The sequence below is a fragment of the Atractosteus spatula genome, chromosome 3 (genome assembly GCF_055471065.1).
Source record: "Atractosteus spatula isolate fAtrSpa1 chromosome 3, fAtrSpa1.hap1, whole genome shotgun sequence".
NCBI lineage: Eukaryota > Metazoa > Chordata > Actinopteri > Semionotiformes > Lepisosteidae > Atractosteus > Atractosteus spatula.
The window spans coordinates 5,277,506-5,304,523 of NC_142708.1; the positions used below are offsets into that span (position 1 = coordinate 5,277,506).

Genomic DNA, 27,018 nt, shown 5'->3' on the forward strand with positions numbered 1-27,018 from the left:
ATGATCAGCCTCATGAGTGTATCAAAGCTACACCTTCCTTGGTTCCGAAAACATAATTGCGCTGAGCTAATCATCCTGTAAGGTCAGAGCACAGCATGTTCGCTGTTCTCATGCTGAGCCTAGTTTTATATCAATCCTCTAACGAGATGAAAGAACAATACAGCTGATCCCTTAGTTTCATACACAATACAATAAAAAATCTGTATGATTAAAAAAACTATAACAAGCAACAACAGGGAATGTATTTCAATGTCTTTCTTGTGTAAATAATACTATGATGCTTGTTTGTAAAGTTATTTAATGAAAAAAATGGTGCATGGACTAGTTTTCAATTAGTAATCATTAGTTTTTGCTGTGAGTCTCTTAGCAGCAGTACAAACATAGTATGTTAGGATTTAAAACACTGACCTCTTGACCCCTAGATTCAATGTAAACAGCTCATGCTGTGCTTCTCAGACTGCTGGGCTACTGAAAGTCTGCACAGTTGTATTTGTTTCTTAATGCTAAAGACATCCATAATGCTAACTCAAGTCAGTGCCCAAAGATGTAAATATTTCAATTAAAAACATTTAGATCAAATGACAAACTGACCGAAAAGACACATGATGAAATGACAAAACTGTTTTATCAGCTAAACCTGACTCCTTGGTTTTCATATCATGTGAGCTTATGACTTCATTGAATTCAATGATTGATTTAATTTTATTCCCACATTTTCTAACAGCTTTTCCTTTAAAGCAACAATCCTTCTATGAAAAGGAGAAATAGCGATTCTTTATACTGTACATTACACAACAATGCTGACATTCCAATGCAATAAATAAGTTCTATCATTTGACTAAACATGGTCACACAGTCTGACTGTAAGCTTAGCTTTTCAGATTAATTTATTATTTCATTGTACCTCTGCAGCTACACTATCTCACTTGTGTCTCACCCTTTTTGATGGTTACCAAGAATGATAAAATGTATTGTAAAAGTATATTTGAAATTGAACAATACACCAGAAAATGTCTAAGTTCTCTTATCACTGACATACCGCATAATAGGCTGTTTTTTTATTCAAAGCGTTAATTTCAGTTTTACGGTTTTAATTCGATACTGTGTGGACTATGTCTACCTATAATATAGACTGTACTGTTAATGGTGTAGAACATATGCCTACAAAATTAAACAGAGATGGCTCAACAGGTTCCTTTCATATGCATTCCTTCTTATGTTCTTAATTTAAATGTACAAGACAGTTGATACAGCATTATGAGAGAGAACGATAGCAGTTAATAAAAACACTAACTTGAAACAAATCTGTGTTCAACTAGAAAATCCATTTTGTTGCTTACATTTCCATACACAGATTATGACACAATGTGTTACAAAGAGGACTGTTATATTTCTTTAGTAGACTATAGGAAGTAGAGGCAGTGCAGTATTTTAAAATTTGGAAATGTGCTAAAAAATAATGGTTATTTGCATTTTGTTATTTTCAAATGATTAAGAAACACACAGTTAAACTGAATTTACTGAAACTTGAATGCACATTTCTGTGACTTAAAAATACTTAGTACTGTATACATAACTAACAATACTTTTCATGTATTTTTGTCTTATTGTTTCATCTGTATTTTGCTATAGTATGTTCAGCTGTTCTCTAGAGAACACTTATTGCCAAAGATTCAGTGAAATGTCTTTAGTTTTCACACATTCGTGAGATGGCCAATATGAAAAACAGAAATTTAAAAGCTTGCTATCCTTTGCAGGAACAAATCCTTTTTTGAAAAAAACATCTGAGTCTCATTCTCACCCAGCGTTCACTTATTGAAATTTTCATTTTAAGCATTCATAGAGATATTTTGAAGTATGGTGGGTCTTCTGATGAATATCTTCATGTTTTTATCTTTAATGGTAATAACCTTTATGACTTCATCACAGCTGCAAATAAGTAGTTCTTAGGTAGAAGAAGAAACAATAATTATGCTAACATTTCATTTTGTGCACCTTAATACAATGTCAGAGACAATGTCACACCAGGAAATTAACCTTAATTATTTGCTTTGTCCTTCAAACATCTGGACCTAGGACAAATTGTAGCATACTAGTGTACAATATTTGAACAACTGCCTAACACCTGGGATTACCCTTTATGACTTCTTTTCTATCCAAGAGTTTAAATGAAAAGGCTCGTTCAGGCATATGCAATTCATTTCTCCTTTTCCATACTATTCGGCAGATTCTGAGCATACCTGTACAACCACAGAAACATAAGGCTACAATTGTTAGGCAAATGTTGCATAAGACATTTCTATGTATTATTGGGATGGTTTCTTCATTCTAAAATTTGCAATAAATGCCATCCCCTTAATAGAAACACAGGCAACCCTAAAGCAGCATTTGTATGGTAACCAGATCCTTAGAAAGTGAAAGCTGGGGAAAACTAATTAGCTGAGGTGATTAGGTCGTTGATTGATGATTGAAAGGACTTGCCATTTGCCCTAAGGATATTTCTTCCTCTTGGTTTCTGCATTCAGCGACACAAACACACTTTTGTTTAACTTGCAGTCCATGGGCAACCCTAAGACCTTACCTAACCCTGCAAACTTCACATCCTTTTTAAATGAGATTCCTTAACCCTCAACCACAGAGCTATAACTTTAATCGCACACACAGCAGTACTTAACAATACAATAAAAATAATGACCTTTATCGATGCAAACATTATCAAGCATCACAGGTGCAGAGATCCGCACAGTATGTCTATTGTGATGTGTTGTGCAGAAAAAGATACTTCTGTTCATAAACCAAACATTCATCCCCTATCTTCTCCTATAGTTTGATAATTGCCAGGTCCATTATTAACTGAAATAAAACACAAATATCTGGAGCAAGGTTTAGTCAGGGGAATTTAAGTGCATGAATTGGCAGATTCACTTCTCTGCCCAGAATTATCTCCAACAAAACGTAAAAGAGAAAATTGTATATTGAATCTTCTAGATAAGAATGCATCAATTGTTTGTTTCTGAATACAGTATTTAAATGAGAAACTCTTAACAGAGAACACGGTGGGATAGTGTCATAGTAGAAAACGTTTATGAAAATTTAATATTTAACTAAAATGTTCTCATCATTCAGTCCTACACAGAGCTACCAGAGTTAGTTAGACCACCCTGGGATACCGTGAAAACAGACATCTGTTATTCCCATTGAAAAGAGAACATGCCTCCATTCTGTCATTCCGTATAGTTCTTGGACTTTATCATTTGCATCTGTGAAAGGACAGAGTGTTCCTGATGCATTTTACATTTGAGATTGCTTAAGGAACAACAGGGGATGTTTCTAAAGTTATTATTTACCCAGAAGTTGGACTCATTCGAATGCAATATAAAACAAGCACGATGAACATCTTCGTGTTTTTGTCTCATCTGACATTAGTAATTCTTTCCCAAAGTGGGTGGCATTTGTCAGGAAGCACAAAAAGGAAATCTAGTCTCAAACCCTAAACAAGTCAACATCTGTATCCCCAATTCACTAACAAAAGATATTTATTCATCTTGCGTTCAGTTATGAAGCGTAACTGTTCCCACAAGCTGTAGTCTGAAAAGATTAGTGATTCCAAATTTGCAACACCTGCATTGGTGGATTTTACAGATGCAGACACCTGTTTTTGGCTGTACTAGCCTGGGAACGGTAATGAAGAGACCCATATGATTACAAATAGCCACTTACAGAAAGCTTAGTGCCATATTAAGCATCTGTTCAAATAAGGCATGTCAAATGAGAACAAGTTAGGACACAGACTTGGAGGGAAACAAAGCAGTTCACAGTGTCTCTCACAATTACCTTCTATGTGATAATGATTACCTCAACCACACAATACTTAGTCTTTGTGAAAATCAAAATTTTCAGTATTTTTCAGGAGATGTGGGAAATTATTTATAATTTATTCTTAGTCTGTCTTTTTTAAATGACAAGATAGCACATTTGACAGTTTGAAAACTGTCATATCCCCCCCCCCCCTACCATTTCCAGTTTAGGATCACAAAAACCTCTTACATGATATGCAAAGTGACCAGATACCAGAAACCTGAAAAAGCTTTGTTGAATAAAAATGCTGATTTTTCAGTTCAAAGTTTTATTGAAGCAGCATGAGGTAATTCCTTATGGTCATCTGATTCTGTAGTTTTGGAAAGTAATCCAATTAATAGCTTGAGAGAACAGTTACTGAAGTTATCTGCCATACACACCATCAAAGAATTACTGTAACTAATAAAGATTATACTGAAAATCTGTATAAATTGTAAAAATATTTCCAATTTATAAAATTATAATATATACATTATTTACAATTATAAATTATAGCATCTATGTAACACTTCTAATTCCAAAGGATCTCATAGTGCTTTCTGTACAGTAGGGAACCCATATCATCTACCACTGAAGTGCAGCACCAACCTATAGTAAGTGACACACAGAAGCCTTTATTCATCAGTAGCCCCACTATGCAGCATCGCACTAAATAAGTTCTGTCAGCTCTCATTAAGTCCTTCTCAGTTATAAAGCATACCAAAGGTAAACTCAAATATGCTCGCAAATATGCTTGCAAACATGGACTTAATTGAAGGCTTCTCCCTAAAATGATACTTGGATGTGTACCTCAAATCAACAGATGTATGACAAGCCTAGTGCCTTAACAGTTCAAGCACTTAAACATGTTAAGTTAAAATTAAAGCACTGACATTAAAATGTGTTTTAGACCAAACAAAGGCTGCCCGAGATATTTTTTCCATGTGGATATGCATACTGAAAATGCATCCAGGCCTTACATAGTGATAAAATATTCCTTGGCATCAGTCTACTGAAACATACAATATTACACTTTTCAATTTATTGCAGCCAAAAGTTTTTACACAAACTCAATGCTTCTTTTGAGAATTTTAATTTGTTCACACGAAGAGAAGGTTGATTTCTGGCACTAAGGACACCAACAAAACATAATTATGTGGTAGCAATGTGGAATGCAACTATTGAAATGCAAAAAATCAGCAATTAATATGATTACAACCAACTCATTGACTTGCCAGGACCCATTCAGAGTAAAAAGAAAGACATGATATGCATTGGTGTGCAAAAGTTTTTGACATGTTAAACATGATCGGGAGTTGCAATATATGTATGTTTAGAGCACTGATTTTTTTTCTTTTGTAAATTTGTAAAATATCAGCATTCGATCTTATTACCACTGATGTGGAAAAGCCAGCTGTGCGATTTCCACGTCTCAGTCCATGGGTATGAACCTCATGACAGCACACAGGGAGGATGAGGAAGTGTGTGCAGACTCCTCCAACCTGCACATCTTCGAGCCACTCAACTTTAACACATCACAGGCTTATTCAGTCTGGAGGTTCAGAGCTGCTTGGAGGAGGTGCCGTTCTCAGCAGCAGCACACCATACTGCTCATGCCTGCTAGCACCTGGGAGGCCACAGGAGTTGCTAAGAGATGGACGGCCACATCCCCCACTCTCTTCAGCAGTGCTCAGTCACTGGTGTAGACTCCCAGTCCCATTCAGCTGGTGACAGTTGGTCCCAGCAACATCACACATCTCAGTCAAATCTAATTGACTCATTGTTAGGTGTTCCTTACTTATTCCTCTCTATGCATCCAAACAAACAAACTAAAGACTACATTTTGTTCCACAAAATACAAATCTATGAGGAGAGCATAAAATAAAATGACTGAAATGTCTACAAAAAAATACAATAGAACTGCGCTTCTGTATACAGACAGAAAAGCATTGAGTGAGAAGAGCAGAACAACAGTCACAGCTTTTAGTATGTGTATCACTACTATGCAACATACAAGAGTCATTCGGCAGCACAGATATTCATTTGCATTTACAAAATGAACAAGTCCAATAAAAAAGCATTACATTCTTCTAAGAATGCCTTTTGTCAAGATAAAGTAACATTTTCCAGGGAGTAACCTTTAACAAATAGGCTCCATTAGGCATGAGAAGCACCAGGAGGTTCCATCTGTAAATTCTCAGCTACACTTACACACCTCATGCACCAGAACACTCATAAACGGTGTCTCTCTGGAGCTGTTTCCAATAGGTAAGCAATCTCCACAGAGGTTCTCATTTTAAAATGACATCATGTCTGACGTGGCATCCTGCTGACAGTGCCAAGACACATCTATATTTACACAGATAGGAAGCCAAAGTTTTTGAAAACAGGCTACAGGCCAGACAAAATACACAGAGGCAACACATTATTATTTCTACACAGCCGTGCGATAATTTTACCAGACTCAACACCAGTCAATCCAAGAAGTGTCACGCTTGCCGCTGTCCATTCTGATACAAACTGTCCCAGTCCAGAGACATCAAGGAGGTGTCTGTTGGTCAAAACCCTATCAAACCAAACAAGCACTGCACTGTGGTGTGCTGTTACTTTACAACATAGGAATCTGTGATTCAGTGCTTTATTTGGCAGCTCTGATGTGACCATTACAACCAGAACACAGCTGAAGGGAATACACTATGCAGACATTGCAGTCACCTAACAACATCCACATACTGTATGCATGCCAGCTCAGTGACACACATTCAGAGCCTCACAGGTACTTCTATAACATAAGAGTATAGACTTTTTCAGACTGGGGTGATGACATACACTGCTAAGAAAGGAGCTTTAGATGTTGATATTTTTCTGCTCTTTTCAGTGCTCCTTGACTTTTATGCAGAAATAAAATATGCAGTACGGCATTTTTTTATTCTAAGCCATTTATCTTGAAACAGCCTTCTAACTTTATGGATGTGTAGAGCCGAACAACTGATGTGAATGATGACGAGCACATTATAAGAGTAGTGAACCAACCTGCTGTTAGGAGCATAAAAAGATTAGAGAAGTTGCAAATGAGAGGAAGTAATTTGGCTCATTAAGCTCATTTGGTAGTAAGTATTTAATTGATCCAAGCATCCTATCCAACTGGTCAATTGTGTACATTATTAACTTCATCACAACATTCTACAGTAACGGAATGGGACTAAGGTGAAAATATTTTAAAATTGTGGAACATGTATCAAATCCCTGTTAACATCAAGATCATTTGATCATTTGATTTAAATTATATTGTCAACAGAGGGTCTGCAGTGAAACCTATATAATAATACATCATAACATCACTTTATTAGCCCTATACAATTTCTTGCATTAGGAATTCGTCTTTTTGCATACCCCAGCTTGCTCTCCATGGCTACTAGACCTACAGCCTAGTAGCCAGTGTGGCCGCTGTTGGAAACTATACAAGCTGTACGATACATCTGACTCTGTCCTATTCCTCTTGCAGAGCCTGGAAAAGGAAATTACTGTTCCTAAATACCATGTTTTCCCAGTTCATCCGGCATATATTCAATGGATGAACTCAATTCTGGCTTGAGAGCCATGCTAGGTGTTCACATTCACATCTCGCAATACAGCCTTTGTTACACAACTAGCATGAGGACACATGTTGTCCTGGTGGAAAGTTGTCAGGTCAGGATGAGCCCGCAGGAAGGGCTGCACGTGAGGTCTCAATACTTGGTCAATGTAGCTCTATGCAGAGAGATTGATCACCATCAGTCATTACAAGGGGAGTTCTGCAGTGTAGTGTCTGATCCAAACCACACTTGGACCTCCCGTCAACTAGTCTTCTGCATTCAAAAATTTGCACATCATTCTGCATGTCTGCCCCACGCTCACTGATGGCCATCAGGATGTCTACACACGGCCTTGATTCATCACTGCAGCGGACTTGACTCCATGGCTGATGAATCCACCGCAAGTGTTGCTCCAACAAAGAAAGCACGAAGAGGCCAGGACGCCAGGGTTATACCCCTACTTTCGAGAAATGCCCCAGGATTTTCTTTGACCACAGAGAGTCAAGACCTCAGTTTTACATCTCATCCAAAGGAAGGCACCTTTTTACAGTATAGTGTCCCTCCTCACTATACTGGGGCATTAGGACCCACACAAACCGCAGGTTGAGCACCCCCTGCTGGCCCCACTAACACCTCTTCAAGCAGCAACCTTAGTTTTTCCCAGGAGGTCTCCCATCCAGGTACTGACCAGGCTCACACCTGCTGAGCTTCAGTGGGCTGCCAGCTGTGAGCTGTGAGCTGCAGGGTGATATGACTGCTGGCTAACTGTACAAAAATGTGAGAACTGTCCAAAATTATCATTTTGGTTTCACACTGCAATAAGTGGCTTTAAAATTTCAGGAAAAAAACACAACAGTAGGACTGACAATCTGTAAACATACCCTAGAAAAAGGCCTTAATGAGATAAGGATCCTAAGCCAAATATTAAAGCAGAAGAGTGGAACCCTTCCAATGTGCAAGACCTCGAGGACTCAAAATTAAATCTAATTATTGAAAAATAATGCCAAAAGTCTGAGCATACAGATTTTATGACATAAATCAGGGGTTTTCTAACCCTGCACTTTCATATGATCTTTTGAATGTATGTTATTGTAGCACATACTCAACATTTTGTCTCCATGTGTGCAAAGAAATGACCAGGCACTAAATTAAGACACATTCGTACACTGCTGGCTCTGCTAAAAGTCAACAAAGGGTAATGTCAATAAAGAAAGAGAAACCTAGGACCCCATTGTGGATCTCCATGAGTCTGTAAAAGAATGTTCTTCCTCAAAAGAGTACAAAGCAATCTGCTTAGGAATCTGCTGCTTTTGTGACTGATTTAAACACCTCATTTATGTCCTGTTGGTTCAAGCCACAGGGCACATCTGTGTCCTCTTTAAATTGGCTACAAAAAAAGTTTCCTTTATCTTAATGCTTCGCAAACTTTGTTAGAAATTAAAAAAACTTTATTACTACACTGCTAAGATTAGGTACAGTTAGGAAAAAGTGAAAAGACATACTGCAACAACCATTAGGCATACAATATCATACATTTGGGAAAGAACAGACTTACTGTTCTTTTGATGTGAAATCTATCACTTATATGGTTAATAGAGGTTAATATAATCTTCATGGCGTAGATTTACGATGAGTAAACTATGAGAGTAAACTATTGCAGATATCTGAGAATCCTACAGTACTGTAGATCTGTTCTGATACTCAGCACGTGGAAAACTGTGTTCCTAATATTCTCAAATAAACTTTTCAAGAATGAGACCTACCAAGTGGTATATTGGATTCCTCATATGGTGGAGTGTTTTGATTAGGTGGCTCTATGATCACAGTCCTGGTGCCACAGATGAAAAATCTCTAGAATTCTTTTGATCATTTTTCTTTATCAACTCCTCAGTTATTTACAGCCCTGAGAACTAGTAGTGATAAGGGACACATGGTCTTAGAAAAAGCTGTATTTATTTAAGAGGGACTGGGTGTGAAATTCCCTCTAAATTACCTTAAACTAACGAGATTGGTTTTATATTTTTTATTAGCAGAAAACACTGTTAATCATGATTGGTATGATAAAATGTTGCTACTGTTCAGAAATGAAACAATCAAGTATTTTGAATGTACACTTCCAGAATACTAATATTAGCTTTGTGCCACTTCATTTGCAACTACTTGAATATCCTGGTTACTTGCAGATACAGTAGAGATTAGCGGGAATCACACAGCTGAATTTAACTTACTAGGGGCATCTTGGCTCATACCACAGACATTTGCCTTGTAGAAGCATTTGTTAGGTCAGCTAAGAACTGGCATTTAATAATATATCATACCAGTAGAAACACAATGCAGGACGATTAATAGGACAATTGTAGAATTACATGTCCTAAATCCCATGGGCAGCAGAATGTGTGCCATACACATACAATATGATGGTGAAATGTTTGTTCTAACATATGCATATTTATTACCACTAACACTCTCCCAATAGTATTTATGCTGCAGAATTGTATTAAACTGTTCAGCAGTGTAGCAGGATTGTCCACATAGACCCACCACTAATTCCTTACTAAGAAAACATTATTTGGACTCATATTTTGCATTTTAAAATGATTTTGTATTTTATCTCTGAGCAGCTGAAGTATTTTTGCCTAGTGTAAAGTGAAACTGCAGTGAATCATCTACTATACGGTATAATCCCTTCTGTCAAAGCAATGGGGATCTGTAACACATAGATGACAAGTTAAACTATATGTGTGAAGGGTGCTTGCTGGCAAACTCAAGAGCATACACAGCATCACTTCCTAGAGTGAAGTGAACTACACCATAACTACAGGGTCTTCTGCTTCTAGATAGAATTCTACACTGTCAAGGTGTCTATGGAAGGTGATACCACTCCTGTAACATGCTCAATGCCCTGTTAAATTTATACCTACAGTACATAAAACACACCATAATTCTAAAGGTATTCCATGTAAGACACATACATGCCCCTTTTACTGGACTACGTTAACTATGAAACACCTGTTGTAGGCAAAAATGCGTAGGCTGCTACTGTAGCTCTGCCTTTATACTGTAAATGCAAAGAAGAATAAGAAGTACGTTTACATCAGACATCTCTAGCCCAACTCCTGGAGAGCCCCATTCAAACAGGTTTGAGAAGTCATCATTAAATTATCACTTTCTAAAGACTCTGAACAATTTAATTGTTAATTGTTAATTGATCAGAAACTGGCAACCACAAAGGACCAGAACTCCCTTAAGTTTTGAAATTTATTTAAAAATTTCAGGTTTTGAATTTGAAATTTTGAAGTTTATTATGAAAAGGCTCTCAGGACAGCAGAGTGTTACCAGCATTCACTTATCAATTATCTCTGAAGCACAGACATTTCTGACTGCTTTTTATACCAGAGACCGAGGACACTTCTTCAGGAACAAAAAGTCCCGATTTAGGCATTTCTGCTTTTTATTACAGGCAATCAATATTCCAATTCCTATATACGTGACCCCTGATTTCAAATTTAGACCTCAACATGCAAAGTCTCTTAAATACCTTAGAAAGAAGTGAGCAGAGCTGACATTAAAGACAATGTTATTGATGTATCTACTCAAACAAAGCCATTTCTTTTTGAACAGTATTGAAATTTTAGCTTTCTTGACTAAGGGTTTGGCTTGGTGGCAAATATTTAAAGATGCTGCATATTTTCTCACACCTCACCTCTTCTGGGAAGAAACTTGACAATTCAAAATCTGTGAAACCGGGGCTTAATTAGCAGCACTGTGTAGCCGCATACATTTAAATAAATTTAAATAAATTTACACATAAAATTAATGCCCTTTTCCACAGCAAGAATATTTTCTGATTTAGAAATACACAATGTTAGCAAACTCTGATATGATTCTTAATAATAATAAAGAAAAAGTCTTATTAAATATGGTAGATACACAGAGAGCTACCATATATAAACGTGATAATAAAATATCCAATTTTAAATCTTTGTTTTCACAGCAATTATTTTTAAACTTCATAGTACCTAAGGGCAGACTGTATATTGGAAAACTTAATAAAAGTAAATTGAGAAATATGGCAAAGATGTGCTTCTTCCTTTAGTATAAAAACTGGACAATTCTTGAAACCTTTGAAAAAAGTATATTTTTGCTCATTTATAGTGACTTTCATGATGAAAATGGCTTTGTTTGAATACCACGCTGAGCAGAAGGATCTAGAAGATTCCTAAAGTTTCACAATCAGGAGCTATCGTTTGTATTGTGAACAGCCAGATGTTAGATTTAGTAGTCAAATAATCAATTGCCAAGGTAGCCTGTACATGTGAGATGCAGTTCTGTTCATGTGGTCATACTTGGATCACTATACAAGCCTCTGGGTGTGCGGTCTTCAAATTCAGTACCTTGGACAGTCCCAATCAACATAATGCTGTGATAAGTGGTAAGTCACCCACACAAGATCACTATACATCACACTAGATACTATGCATGCTACAGTAGCTACAGTATAACACTCCACCAGTTATACAGTAATTCCAGCGCAGGATGCAAGTCCATCACACGGCCAGACATAATGACAATAAAGAAAAACGGCCCTTTTGTAAACTACAAGGAACTCCAAAACTACAAGGATCCCATCCTTCAGGACAACTGTAATGTGCTGTGCACTGGCAGTACTGTCAATTCACTGTTATAAATACTGCAATTGTTCCTGCACCATTTGAATGCAGAAATATCTCAGGTGATCATAATAAGAGTTACAATAAGCAGGGTAATCTATAAAGTTGGGCTTTCTCAAATTCCACTTGGCCCTGTTTGTGAAAAATGTATGTGAAGCAGGAAATGTGAAACAGTATCATCTACAGCATTATCAAAATTAATAAAATTAATTCCTTTTGGTCTCCACTTTTGGTTAAAAAGTACTCCACTTCATTTTTTATAGGGGGGATAAATTTACACAAAAATCAAAATGAGTTCCTTACCTTTTGTAACACAAACCTAATCTCTAATTAGTTGATCAAAGTTCTCAACAGCAGATATTTTTTTTCCATAGTGACATTCTGTAAATGTAATATGAAAAGTATGGGTCACGGTTTCTATTTAAGTTGACATCTGCAGTAGCATGTTCAGTCACAACACTGACAGTTCCCTAATAGTCTTTGAAGGTGCGAGTGTTTGATCATTTTATTGTTCACTTTACCGCATAAGATTCATAATGGTTTCTGGACAAACTAATTACAAGCCCCCCAACAGGGTAACAGTGAAACAGATCAGGCTGGAGAGTAGGGCTTCAGAGATATAACCCAATTGCTGTGCACATGACCATGTAATCCTCTTTTTCACAGATACTGCCATCTTAAAGTGAAACAAAAAGTTTGTGTTTTCTCTAAAAAGTAGTTTTTATATATCATGGTAGACTGAAAGGTTATTCAAATACCTCCTGTGACTTTCTCTGTACATTTACCCTGCAGAACACAGTCTAAGGGGAGGCTATTTTGAATTTTGCAAGCAGTTATCACTGCATAAGCATTGATGAGCTTGAGCATGATTCATTTCCATATTTTTACTGGCTTTTGGAAATCTGACAGTTATTGATTGAGAGATGAAAGTAGGTACAGTATAATAGGCATCACATAAATTATATCATAAAAATACAGTTATTATACCTCAGTCAAACCTTTGATAATCCTAGCAATGGGTCTACAGTATGTATGAGGAAAATGAGCTGTCACACTGTTTTAACAGGCCCATTTGGAAATACCGTCCGCAATTCTTTCTTCTAAGAATAACCCTGATATACAGCATTCTCCACAGGCTCTAATACAAATATTCAAAACACACAGATTAAGGCATTGTGCTATAATATGTGAAATTCTAATAATTATTAGAAATTAGCATTAAAATATAGTAATAGGACCTCACACAACACAACTAAGCTATATTGACTTTTTTGGCTTTTATTTTTCTGGATCAGAAAATACTTTATTTAAAATCTTATATAGCTAGCTATTTTGAAGTAAAAGTAACAGCATCAAAGACCATTTATTATGGGTATTGCACTTCATACAATCCCTTCTCCCTACTCTTCATACACTGCCCTCTATCCTTAAAGCAGAGGACAGAAGGTAGGACTGAGAGCACACATCAGCTCTCCCCCTGAGCGCAATGCCAGTCCATCACATAACTACAGATAAAGAAAAGGCAGAATAGCTAACTAAACCTAGTTAACATTGAGAGGTGGCAAAAAATCAGAATGCCCAGAGAAAACCCAAGAAAACACAGACACAACTCCATATACTAAAGACCAGAACTGAACTCACAGACTCAAGACCAGAACAAAACTCACAGGCCCAACATCAAACACACATATGCTATTCATACACATTTTGCAAACCCATTTGTAACCATCCAGACTTCAGTTTAGACAATGAACTCATAATGTGACCCTTTGCATCACTGAACCTATCTACAGGATGTCCAACATTTTCAGTGAAAAGGTGATACTAACAAGGCACAAGAGAAACAAAAAGCATCTTCATCAAATCATATATGGAATACAGACCTGTCTAAGCAGGGAGTGACAAGGAAAAAAAAAGCTCACCTGATGCGTTTTTCCCAAGAATTTCGACAATAATGACATTAATGCCATCAAGCTGTGGATGTGTTTCATTTCCAGGGGTTCCTTGGAGCTCAGGGCTTGCTGTAGAATCCATAGCCTGAGCAGGCGCTGTTGGCTTCTCAACAGTGTAAGGTCTAGTGGCTGTTGTGAAGTATTCAGAGTCAATGTCAGGTACTGTGTCCGGGCCTACGCCTTCCTCTTTTGGAGATTCTGGTATTTTTGCCTGTGACTCTTCAATTATGACCATGTCTTTTGTTGTGTCATCAGCTGCGTTGCTTTCAGTGAGGATTGGTGGCTTTTCAGTGGTAGTTTCTACTTTGGAATATGTGCTGCTGTCTGGTACAGTAGTTACAGCTGACATTAAGAACACAGTTGATTGAGTGGTTGACACTTCTTCAGCATCTGCAGACCCTTCAGTCTGTTTGAAAACTATTACTGTTTGTCCTACATGTTGAACTGAGGAAACAGTGTCTTTTGTAGGTTCAGAAATATAATCTAGCTCAACTAATTGCCCTGTTGTTGGAGAGTCCATTTCTTGCAGAGAGCTTCTAGTTTCTGACATAATTGTCTGTGTTTCTTTATCAGAAGGTTTTACTTCTTGTTTTGGAACAGTGGCTTCCTCATGAAGATCAGGAGTATGCGTAATATAGTGACCTTTTGTAGATATGACTGATTGTGATGTTGTGATATCTGTGGGAGATGCAGTGCTTGTTTCATGTATTATGGAACTTTCTTCCGTTGTAGGTGATCCAACTTCTATAGGCAGAAATGACAGAGTCATGCTTTCTGGAAGTGTCTGAATATGTTCTGGAGTTGACATAGCAGAACCTTCTTCTGCATCTTGTTCCTCACTAGTCTGTTTTTCGCCTGGATAAAGAGCAGCTCCACCTAGTGGCAATCTAGAAGGCTCTGGCAAAATGGTGATAGTTTCTGTAGATACATCATGTTTTGCAGATTCTGTAGGCTCAAACACAGAAGTAGATTTTTTAGTTGTGTCTTGCACATCTGTGGTATCAGAAGTAAGTTCAATATCTACCTTTGGAGTGAAAGATAAGTGGGTTGCTCTGGTGGTAATTAATTCTACATGTTTTGGTGAAGTTACATAAGAAGGGAAAAATGTTCCAGAGCCATTCTCATCATCAGGGGATGGTTGAGTGGGTGGTTGTCCCTCAACAAAGATTTCAGTTTCTACTTTATCCAGTGGAGTCATGGTCTTGTCAAAATCAGTTTCAGGGCTTGCTGTTGATTTGTAGTCTTCCAGAGTCTGAGTGGTTGTTACCTCCTTCTGCAGAATGGAGACTGTTGTATGTGTGACCGAGTCAATTTCAGAGCCAGTACTTCCTTCTTCATCTGTGATCGGTAGTTTCATATCTTTTACTGTGTCTACAATCACAATCATATCTGAGGCTGATGTAGGTGCAGTCTCTTTGCTGCTGACAACCTCTTTCACTAGGTCCTCACTTGTCTCAGTTGAAATGATATTGGTAGTGTTATGTACCTGGAGAGGGACACTAGTTTCTTCTGCAAATTCTGGCCTGCCAACCGTAAATGATATTGCTGAGGATTTCAGAATAGTAGACTCAGTGGGAACCTCTTCTGTTGACCTTAGCTCAAAATATGTTTCTGGGCTCATGCCACTAGATTCCTCGGAAACACCTGACTGCATTATTGTGACCACAGGGGTCTTACCAAATATCAGTGTTAAAGGTGTAAAGGCCGCAACAGAAATATCAGGTTGTTCAGTAATAGGCAAGTCCTTTAATTTCTCTGAGGTACCTGCTCCAGAGGTCTGAGCTACAGCTGATGTAGATTCAATTGACTCTTCTGTTTCAAAATCTGTAACGGCAGATGATAATGTGATTTCTGGAGTAGTTATAAGATCAATTACAGTAGATGATTGCTCGTGCCCTAAATAATCATTTTTAGTTGTCTGTGATGCTACTGTAATGGGTTCATAAGTTGCTTCCATTCCGTTTCTTTCTATGTGTGAATGGTCAGGTTTGGCTTGTTGTGTAGGCCTTTTTATCTCTCTGACTAAAGATGAAGTCAGAGTGCTCTGAGAGTCTGCATCTGCAATGGCAGATACTGTTGCATCTTCTTTATACAAAGGTGACCCTTCAGCTCCGGCTGTTAGTGCAGCGGGGTGAGCAGATGTTTTTTCTACCTCTCTGATCGAAGGTTGGGATTCAGTTATAAATGTGGACATCACTTCACTTCCTGGAGGCTGGCTGCTGATAAGTCTAGTGGTCTCAGTGGGTACAGGAACATCGCCAGAGCCACTCAGCAATTCATCGGAAGGCTGGAAAGAGCTACTTAAATGTGAAATAGACATCGTAGTCACATACTCTTCACTCCTGCCTTGCTCGGGTCCTTCTGTGGCACCAACTGCATGAAGGATTTCTTCAGTCAGCTTGACAGACAATGAAGCATCAGTAGAAACAGATTCAGGTGCCACATGAACATTTTGTTGCGTGTGGGTCTCTGTGAAAGTTGCACTTGTGAACGCACGAGGCACTAAACTAGCTTTGAGTATTTCACTCCCACTACCGTCTTTAGCTTGGTCGTCACCCTTCGGTTTCTGATCAGACAGGGAAGTAGGTGAGGAAAGGAGCTCAGAAATAGACACACTTTCAGTTTTATCTTCCTTTACAGAAGTCATTTGGACCTGCTGCCTTGTAAACATATCAGTTTCATTTTTTTCTGGATATTCCGTTGCATCATCTTCAACATCGGATTGTGGAGGGAACGTTTTAATTGTGAGTAAACTTTGTAAAACGGGCAGCACAGGCGTAGACTGTAGATCGACATGGCCAGCAAACTCCGAAGTACTAACTAAAAGAAATGTATCACCTCCTTGTGGGAAGGCCTGCAAAGGTATTTCAGTATTCAGGTCATAATCCATTACATTGTCCACTGTAGTCATGAATGGTATTTCTGTTTCCTCTGTAAAAATGTCATCTGTTTGGACCACACCTGTAGCTGATGTGACTGTTGGTACTATCACTATCTCACTAACCTCATCATGTTCGACAGGCCTGGCAGTGAACTCCTCGAACGGACTAGCCATGCTTGTTGAGAACATGGATGATGAATCTGTGGCAGTTTCTTCACCAGTGACTGTTTCTTTGGCTCCAGCATCTTCAGGAAAATGAGTGAAGGTTTTTTCAGTTCCAGGCAACTGAGCTCCATCTGTTTTAGATTCTGGAGTAAAAGAATAGGCCAAAGCGATGGGTGGGGAGATATCTTCATCTAAGTTAGTGCTATCTCCTTCCACTCTTCCGTCATATGATGTAGGCTTCACCGTTCCTGCAGGAGCATAACTTAAACCTGCATCAGTTTGTGAGTGGACCTCAGGTTCTGTATCAAATTCTTTCTCTGGGCTGGCGGATTCCAAAACTGGAGCCTTTTTTGTAGTTGTCTCCAACAATAGGACAGCTGAAGTGGACTTTGCAGGTGTGGATGATGATGCTTCAGAAAGGGTTATCCTTTGGGATGGTTGCATAACACCTTCCACAGTTAGCTCAACAGCAGTGGTTTCTTTTATGGGCTCTCTACCTGGAAAACAGGAATACAATCGATCCATATCAATTCAATGAAATATGAATATCCAGCATGGTTTAAATATGCAAAGAAGAACATCTGGTGTGTTCCATCCCCTTTATAGAGTCAAAATATAAAACACAGCAGTTTAGAAGCTATTTCCACACTTCTATTAAGGATCTTATATTTGAACTGAGTATGTTTGGGAAGAGGAATTTATCTGAAATGGAATAAACTGACAAAGCTTGATCAAAGTGTTTAGTCTGCTGTTTACATTTGTAGTACAACAAACAGATACTAACAGTTTAAATTTACAGCGCTGAAAAGAAATTTTTTAAACCTAATAGTTTAGTCCACATTCTCCTGTATTCTAGACCTAAAATCTTATTAGAGCTCCATGGCAGTATTAAAATAATACCATCTGAAGATAACCTGATTCAAAACATAACACAAAGGCATATATTAGATTATTTAATCAAGATGATCAAACAGTAAATACAGTTGTGTGAATAAGTATGTGATGCTTCAGACTCACAAACTCGTGGGACCTCATTGTGCAGCAATGACTTCAACTAGACATTTCCTGTAACTGCTTATCAGTCTCTGGGTTTTTATGAATTTAAGCTGATTCTTCTTTACAGAACCACTTCAAATCAATGACAGTTGAGGCTTCCTTGACATGAACAGCTCACCGCAGGTCCTAATATTTCAGTTTCTGTGTGTAGACTTTGACGTGGCCAAAGTGCAAAATGTTTCCTTCTTCAGCCATTCTGTTGTAGATCTGCTCATGTGTGTAGGATGATTGTCTTGTGTGACCCACATTTGGTTCAGCTTCAAACTGGACTGTCCAGGTGCTCTTTAGCAAACCCGAGACAAGCAGCAATGTTCTTTTTAGAGAGCAGTGGTTACTTCCTGGCTGTCTTGCCATGAAAAGCATTCCTGTTAAGTCCTTTCCAGACGCAAACACAGACACGCCAGGGCCAGTTTTCCCAGAAGCCAATTAACCCACTAGAACACCGGAGGAAACCATAGCAATGGAGTGCCTTTATTATTTTATATTGTATTAATTACAATACTGTTTATATGTCTGTTACTAGATGACTAATTTAGTAGATTATCAATTTGACTTTTATTAATTCAGCTTAGTTTAGGAGAGAAGAAGTAAAGCTTGTCATTAAGCAATCTTCATCAGAGTCTTTACCAACTTGTGATCACAGCTATTCTACTGTACATGAGCTGCCAATCCGAAGTGTAGCTAATTCACCACATGTACCAGTCAACTGTAATCAACTCACTGTCAAGTTTTCATTGTAATCAACACCTTTTGGTTGTCTCTTCACAATCAATCAAATCCATTTTTGTTCTTCATAACCTATCTCTATTAGGATTAACAGTTAGGTTAAGATAAAAACGACTACAATTAAAGTGCATTATTGCCATAGAATTGTACTTTCAGCAAAAAGAAGAAAGAATACTGAGTAAAAAGAGTAGAACAATACAAAATGTCCAGGACTACAATGTTTCACACTGCAAAGTCTTGTATGTATATAACATTACATATAATTAAATATTACATATATAATTTAATAACTATCATATTTATATCCAGAAAACAATACGCTTCTCCATGAAAATTTAAGCTTTACTTTTAACAGCAGGCGTGGCACTTTTCCTTTCTGAGAACTAAGACTGCTAGAGATCCCAAGACCTTAAGATGAATGCTTTGCAAATATATCCCTTTGCCAATAGCTTCTTTTTTAGGCAACATCATATTTTTTCAGGCTACGACTTAGTTTTCTCTAATTTTAAATCTCCCATTCATCATCTGTCAGATGTGAAGTCTTCTGGCAAAGTAAATAGCATTTCTGTTTCCAGTACTCAGCCAGAACACTGTATAAATCACATTGCCTTAATTCACACATTCACAACCACAATGTACAATCAGATAGTTTCACTTATCTAAGTATATGAATTAACAAACAGATAAGAGGAGCACAGACTCACCGCAGGGAGAGCTTACTGGTTAGTGAATGGGTAGATACATCAGTCACGCTTAACTAACACATTTAACTAGGCTGCTAGAGCTTGTTAAGTAAACAACACCAATGGACATATGATTTTGAGCTTCCTAATGAAAGATTAATTTGTAAATTACAAGTGGTCTGTGAAAAAATGCATGAAATAAACAATAAACAGCGAGTACAGATATACTAGGGTGGATACTCAAACTGGAGTAATGTAATTAGTGGGGTAGTGCAGGGGTCTATAGTAGGGCCACTGCTCTTTATAATTTTCATTTAGTAAATTAGTCAGTCTTGCAGATGACACCAAAATAGGAGGTTTAGTAAAGACTTTAGACACATGAGGGCAGCATGATGATGCACCTATTAGCATTGCTACCACAGCACTGGTCCTGTGGGTTCAAATCCAGAACAGACATGCTATCTGCATGGAATTTATAAGTTCTCCCCATGTTCGCATGGGTTTCCTCTTGGTGCTCCGGGTTCCTCCCACAGTTCCAAGACATACTGATACTGCAGATTAAATTACTTCTGGAAAAAGTACCCTGGTGTGAGTGCGCGTGCCAGTGTTTGTGCTTGCCCAGCGATGGACTGGCGCCCCTTCCGGGCTGTATCCTGCCTTGTGTAACAAATATGCCCCTGCGTATAACAGGGATCTCAGCCGACCGGGCTAAGGGAGTTCTCCTTTAGCTCGGTTGGCAAGTTCCCTGTTGCGCGACACCGGAGACCCAGGTTCACGCCCAGACAGTGAGGGACGAACTGGCAGGGCAGGAGTGGCAAGGGCAAGGGCAGAAACCCCAAGAACTGGTACACTTGCAAGCCTGTATTGGAGGCTATCGAGGACGCAAGTGGAACCTACTGTATGTGGAAGTGCATTTAAAAATGAGAAGAGTTATGCAAAGTGTAAAGGTTATGCAAAGGGATGTGGAAGTAGGAACGGGCTATCTAACTATGTTGTTGAGGCTGATGAGATATTTGGATCAATAAACTAATGACTGCTTAAAATATTAAATGAGCCTCTTCTCGTTTGTAACCTTTTTATGTTCTTAAACTTTGTTTTCTTTCTGGGTACTCTACAGTTAAAATTGTTAGTATAAAAGGAAAAGGTGCACCTGAAAGATCCATTTGCTACAAATATATACTGTAAATGGTAACTGACAGATGTTAACTGCAGAAATGTGTCTTCTTTGTGAGACAAGGTCTTTTAGTTGAAATAATCTCTCTCCCAACAGCCTTTGACATCACACCAAGAAACATTTACACCTTGTCAGTGTGATTATTATGCTTCCATAAGAAAACAAGGGGACACAAATGGAAATGATGTCATTCACCCTTACACATTATGCTCAAGCTCTTGAACATTGCCAAAACAAATGCGTTTCTCAAAAAAAAGTTTCCCCAGAAGAGATCCCACTTCAGGCAACCTCTCATCCAAGAAAAAAAAACATAGTTTGTTTTTTCCCATCTAATAGCAATATACAGGCCCTAGCAACTATTTTAAGGTAATTTGCCAGTGAAAATGACAGGTCTAATAAATAAAACTTTTAAAGCTGAAAAGAAAAGGAACTAAAAAGAGAATGGAACATGTTCATTGTTTTTCTATTTGATCATCTAAGAGCAGGGATTATGCCAAAGCGTTTGCTTTGTGTCCAGATTTTTTGTTCCAATTGTGAGACTGGTATTGCTCTACAGGCTTCTGTCAGGCTGTCAGCAGAATATTATCAACAAGGGTTAGTTTATGAGTGCAGCAGAATCCAACTGCTTTTTCACATAAATACCTGTCAGCCCCTTGTTTCTTTAGGTGCCACACAGCACATTATTTCAGGAAGAAATTAGGAAAACAAAATGATCAGGTAGCCAGCACCGGTCCAAAAGGATTGCAAACTTTTAAGAAAAAGGAAAACAGGGCTAAAAAGGTTCACTTAGCAATTAATTCGTTATTAATAATCCAATTAAGAGCTCAGGTACAGAACAAACTGAAAGACAGTGTGGCCCTGTACAACCTAGATCTAGTGCACAAAAGAGGAAGTTCTATTTTAGATTCATTTTTAAGAGGTAGTATTTTATCGTCTCAATCTGTTCTCTCCTTTTCGTGAGAAGTATATAAAATCTGTAACAGATCTAAATGTGGAGCCTGCGAAGAAAATCCCATCACCATAGGAACATCGATACATAACAGCAAAATATTCTGCTCTTTTTGTCTGTTCTCGTGTCTTATACTTTGTAGGGATTTTTGTGTATTAACACAAAGCTTCTGCTAATATACATGTATCTGTCCCATTCTCATTCGTTTTGAAAACAAAAAACATACTGTATACAGTATATGTACAGAACTATACTATATACTTATCAGTCACCACCTCCATACACTGTTTGCACTTCAGGGGGCCTGAGAAGTATGGCTTGTGGCTTAAGCAGGAATACCTCAGAAAAGACAATGATAATTACTTTATACTAATGTACACAAATAATTATAGACATTTACAGGGAAGATCAAGTAATTCCTATACAGTAGTTTTATGCCAACTACTGTATATCAGAAATGATTTCCATGATGGAGTTTTCTCCACAGACTATAAAATACAACAATTTCCCTTTAATCTTCCTGCGACTCTTCTCTATGTTAAAAAGCTCATCAACACCATCGCTGACTTAGCAATCATCAGCTCCCTGTTGACTGCAAGGACCTAATATCACTCTACACTTCCTTTAAAAGCAGAACATACAACAAAGAGAAACAAACAGCCAGGAATAAGTCACTAGCCTTCCAACACACTATGGTATTATTGGCCAATGGGTTCACCCTCTTTTCATAGAACAAAATCAATAGCCAACAGTTTGTCCTGGAAACTATTCTTCAACTCCAATTCACCCTGAACTTGTAAATTACAATAATGTATTTCAACTCAAGCTTTATTATCCTCTGCAGGAAAAATTGTTTTACGGCACAGTCCAACTCAACAACAAATAGATAAGTCAGTTACTTTACAATAAGAGAGTTCATTTACAAACTGCTGAGGTTGCAAAATTGATCTTCACCTTCTTGTCCAATGGCATAATAACATGTTCTTCATCTTCTTGTCCAATAGCATAGTAATGTACCAGTGCTACATGAAATGGATGATATTCTGTCCAACTCCTTTCCATGATATTTATTTTGCCTTTCAAACTATACACTGAAAATTGTAATGCATTTCAGTAATTAACCTTGAGAGCTGTCTTCTTCAAGCTGGTTGCCAGCCATCATGGTGAACATGGCTAATAGTTTAGATATTTTCATGCTTGGTTATTTTATATCCATCCACACTTTTCATTCTCTTGCCCTGCTTTCTTCACTCCATAGAAATGATATTATAATAGCTTTTCTTTCTCGTATCTCTTTTTCAAGTCTGATTTTAGAAGTGTCTGCTTCTTTGAATGTCTTTCTGTGCTGGTGTACAGCCGTTGGACTTAAATTCATGCTGCTGGATTTAATTTTAAATTCTGAGCTCAGAACATATTGTTTCAAACGATTAACTGTTTTCAGTTAATATTGTCTCAGTTGACACTTCCTGATGTAAGGACATTAAGGGTTGATTTTTTTCAGTTCCTTGCTTGGATATCTTTTTACATCTGATACATTATAAGTTTCAGCTGTGAAGACTATTCTACAGAACACTTTGGGCTCATTGCTTGAAAGTGTACACCCCAATGTTCTCAGTTCTCTTGATGACAATGATGAAGCACTCTATATTCATTTTGGGCAACAGGAACAAATGTGACTTGAATTATAATTTACTGTAACATGTCGCATAGGTGCAATACAGTACAAACAGAAACCACCTTCAGCATAAAGAGACATATCAGACATTAAATACCATTATTATTCAGATTGAAATTGCAAATATCTAAATACTGAATGTCGTCGTTTGCAGAGACCTCTGTGAAAAATAAGCTTTAGCTTTACAGGCCCTATAATCAATACTTGGATACAGGGAATAACATTAGGTTAAACTTTCTCCCTGCCCTACCCTGTAAGAGTAAAGTCATTTGTGAAACTTTCCTCTCTGACTTAATGGGCTGTCTGGTGCTGTAGCCAGCTGTTACACATTAGAGGCATGTTACACATGTCTTATTCTTGTTCTCAGCGGCTATCAGTGATGTAAGCCATGAGGCACATTTTCCTAATAAAAGTGCAAGGATCTATTAGCTGGAAAAAAAGCCAATTATCTTGCCAGTGTTTGTGTGTTGTGGATGGACTACGCATTAGAATTTGCTGCAGATTTGTCTTTCAGATCTGAGTTGAATTTTTTTTTCCTCCTTACTGACACTGTGCTGTGTTTATTCACTGCTCCTTGGCGCGGATGATTAAGGGTAATATAAAAAAGGTTAATTGAAAATGTTTACAAAGACAAAAGAGGATAAAGCCAGAGAGAGAAATGAACAGAGAGTTTAGATATAAATATCAAATATGCCTAATTCTAGGTACAAGTAACGTACAATGAATAACGATAGTGCTTCAATAATGGGTGACAGCTGATTGAATTAACTTCAAAATATATGATTGGTTAAGGGGCATTGTGAATTAACTGGGATTGAACAAAACTGAGGTGACCTCATCCAGCAGCAGGGTAAGTGAAGTTGTGTCCCTGGCCTGGATAGAGTGCAAGCAGTAGGGTTAAGGCTCATTTTAAAATGAATCAAAGTCCAAGACTGTGAGAACAGAACCAAAAGTAGTTGTTCCCAAGGTCAAATTCCGCAGTCCAGGAGAGAATATGGATTGCATCTTCTACATACTGTATATTCAAAAGTCTTCACTTAGTCCCTGAGTGTTACTTCAAAAATTGAAAGAGTTTATTTAATAATTTACAGATGCTTAGTTTACACTCTCCACAGGCACATTTTTGGCAACATGATAAAACACAAGACTTCAAGAGGAAAGTCCACTCTACCATTCAAGACATTTTAAATACCAAGATTAGAAACCAGGAGTAGTGGTTAAGAATCTGGATTCCAGACTGGGGTATCAGAGGTTCAAAGACCAGATGGGATGCTGTTGTTGGCCTTGTCAGCAGGGTAAGTACTCAGCCTGCTCTAGTAAATGCCTAACTGTGTTAATTGTATGTGTAAATCATTTACTGTGTAAACTGTAGCTGACCTACCTGGTTAAATAATGGAAAAACCACCAAACATACAGTACACTTCCTAAACACCTTCAAATTAATCTCAATTTTGAAATACGGACAATATTTATAAAATATGTACTAATTAGCTTTTTAATTAAGAAGTGTATTTATTAATATACTCATTTACAGTTATTACAGCTTTATTCGGGCCTTCACAGAATGTCCCTACTGAAATGTGGCTTACTCAGGATTCTGATAAACCTTTTTTTTTGTAGATTACATGACACTACAATTACTACAATTACTAAAATACATGATACTGCCCTGATGTGTCCCTATATCCAAGTTTCTGTTCTGTGAAATATTTATTGTACTGTACGTACACCATGGATATAACTTCCACTCATGCTGCATGATTTATTGTTGTGGTAGTTGTTCCATAATTTTGGATCTAAACTACAATCAGTTTAAAAAAATGATAAAGGGTATCTTCATTCCACAACCTGTGAACTGTCATCACTTCAATATCTCCAGACTAGAGGTTTTCCTCTCTGGTTCTGAATAAGCTCTGTGTCTTCTGTTTTGCTTTCCATAGGAGCTCTCCTTTACCTGACAGCTTAATTTGCTTGGTGGAAACAGTTAGAAAGGTCAGGTTAAGCAGACTGTAACTTCACTTAAGGTGTCAAGTTTATAGCTCTGCTAGAGAAAAAATCAGAAGACACAGGTATCTTTTAGAAGAAAAGCTGAGAACCCCACCCCTGCATAAATAGGGGGTAAAATAAACACAAGAAGAAATTAGTTTAATTAAAAATAAAGAGAGAGGGGGAAACAGCACAAATATAAATTAACCAGTCAATGAGGTTTTCAATACTTTAAAATGTTTACTACATGATCAATGTTTGTTAAAATAGTTAAACAATATGTCAATACAATCAAATATTTTGTATGATAACATATTTATTTCACTCCTTTGTAACACTAAAGTGCTCCCAGAAATGTAGAACTCTAAATTGACATCCATGATTGAATGTTTGGACTTTCCCAGTTATTAAACGTGTGTTTAATAATCATCTCATACAAACCCATGTGCCAAAATGTAGAAAGTGAAAGCATCTTTTGGCTTGCTTTTCATTTTCTCTGAAGGTATGGATTTAATATAAAGAGACATAAAGGGTAAGAAATCAAATAGGAGGACAGCAGAGGAAAAGAACTTCTTAAATAATACAATGATACTACATTTTTAAGTGCATCTGTTGTGGAGATAAACTAGGCAACAGAAAAAGATTAAGGGAAGAATAATTTCAGATGTTCATTCAAATCTGTTGAATACAGGTTAAAATGACATTTTTTAAAATAATTTAAAAGGTAAAAAAGGTTTAAAAGATCTCCTGCAGTGCGTTCACATACTGTTACCCATTAACTGTTGATTTAAATAATAAAAACCAAGCTAAAAATATGATTTAACTTTCCTGTTGGCTAAGGCTACATTGGATTCTAAGGAAACTGGCCCAAACCCAGCAAGAAACCAAGCGATCAGAGGACCACCAGGGAATGTATATACACTAAAAGTAACACAGGCCAGAACGCTTAGGGCAAGTAGATTTGTCAAAATACTAATATGAACCTTAAGATATAATGCTTAGTGGCAGCAAAACTACTACAGGGGGTAAATTACTGAGTCCTTTCTTTCATGTACTGTATGGGCTGTTTGATTCCTGCCTGGGATGCATAAGAACATGAGCAGTAAACTCAGGGGATGAACGATCTGGGCTCCTACAGTGGATAAGAAGAAACCAGGAGAGGTGACATCACTCACAACCTGAAGTCAGAACGGCTGAACCGCAGCCAGATGTGGCCAAGCTAAAATGGTGAGTCCTGCTTTTTCTTGAATGTATTTCATACATTTAAGAAGGGATTCTACAAGATCTAATTAGCAGACAAATTTCAGTACCACGTGCACTGTTCTATTGATTCATACTTGACAGTTTCGTGAGTTTTTTTTCTATGGGTCGGCACACAGGTCAGGGTGTCAGAGTTCTTAAACTCTTCGGAAAGGTTCATAATCGATATAATTAATCCCTAAATAATGTATTTAATTTAACTTCAATCTTTATTATAGCCCCAGGGAAAATTTGTTTTATGGCACAGTCATATACAACAATAAGGACAGACAAACATTGCTAACAAAGAAGACCATATCATTTTGTTACAGGAGATAAGAGAGTTACTTTACAGTGTTTAAGAGAGATATGGCAGGGGGGGATGAAAGATTTCCCCTGTCTGTTACTTTTACACCTGGGGACACAGAGGTGTCTTTCAGATGGAAGAAG

At 37.6% G+C, this 27,018-nt stretch overlaps 1 protein-coding gene across 1 annotated transcript in view; it reads right to left on the bottom strand.

Annotated features, from left to right (window-relative positions):
• Positions 1 to 27,018, bottom strand: part of LOC148837294 (versican core protein-like) — a 63,639-nt gene that overhangs the window by 22,868 nt on the left and 13,753 nt on the right. Inside the window, exon 7 of the mRNA XM_088912069.1 lies at positions 14,005 to 17,577. Within this exon, the coding sequence (XP_088768195.1) occupies positions 14,005 to 17,577 (3,573 nt within the window). The remainder of the gene's footprint in view (positions 1 to 14,004; positions 17,578 to 27,018) is intronic.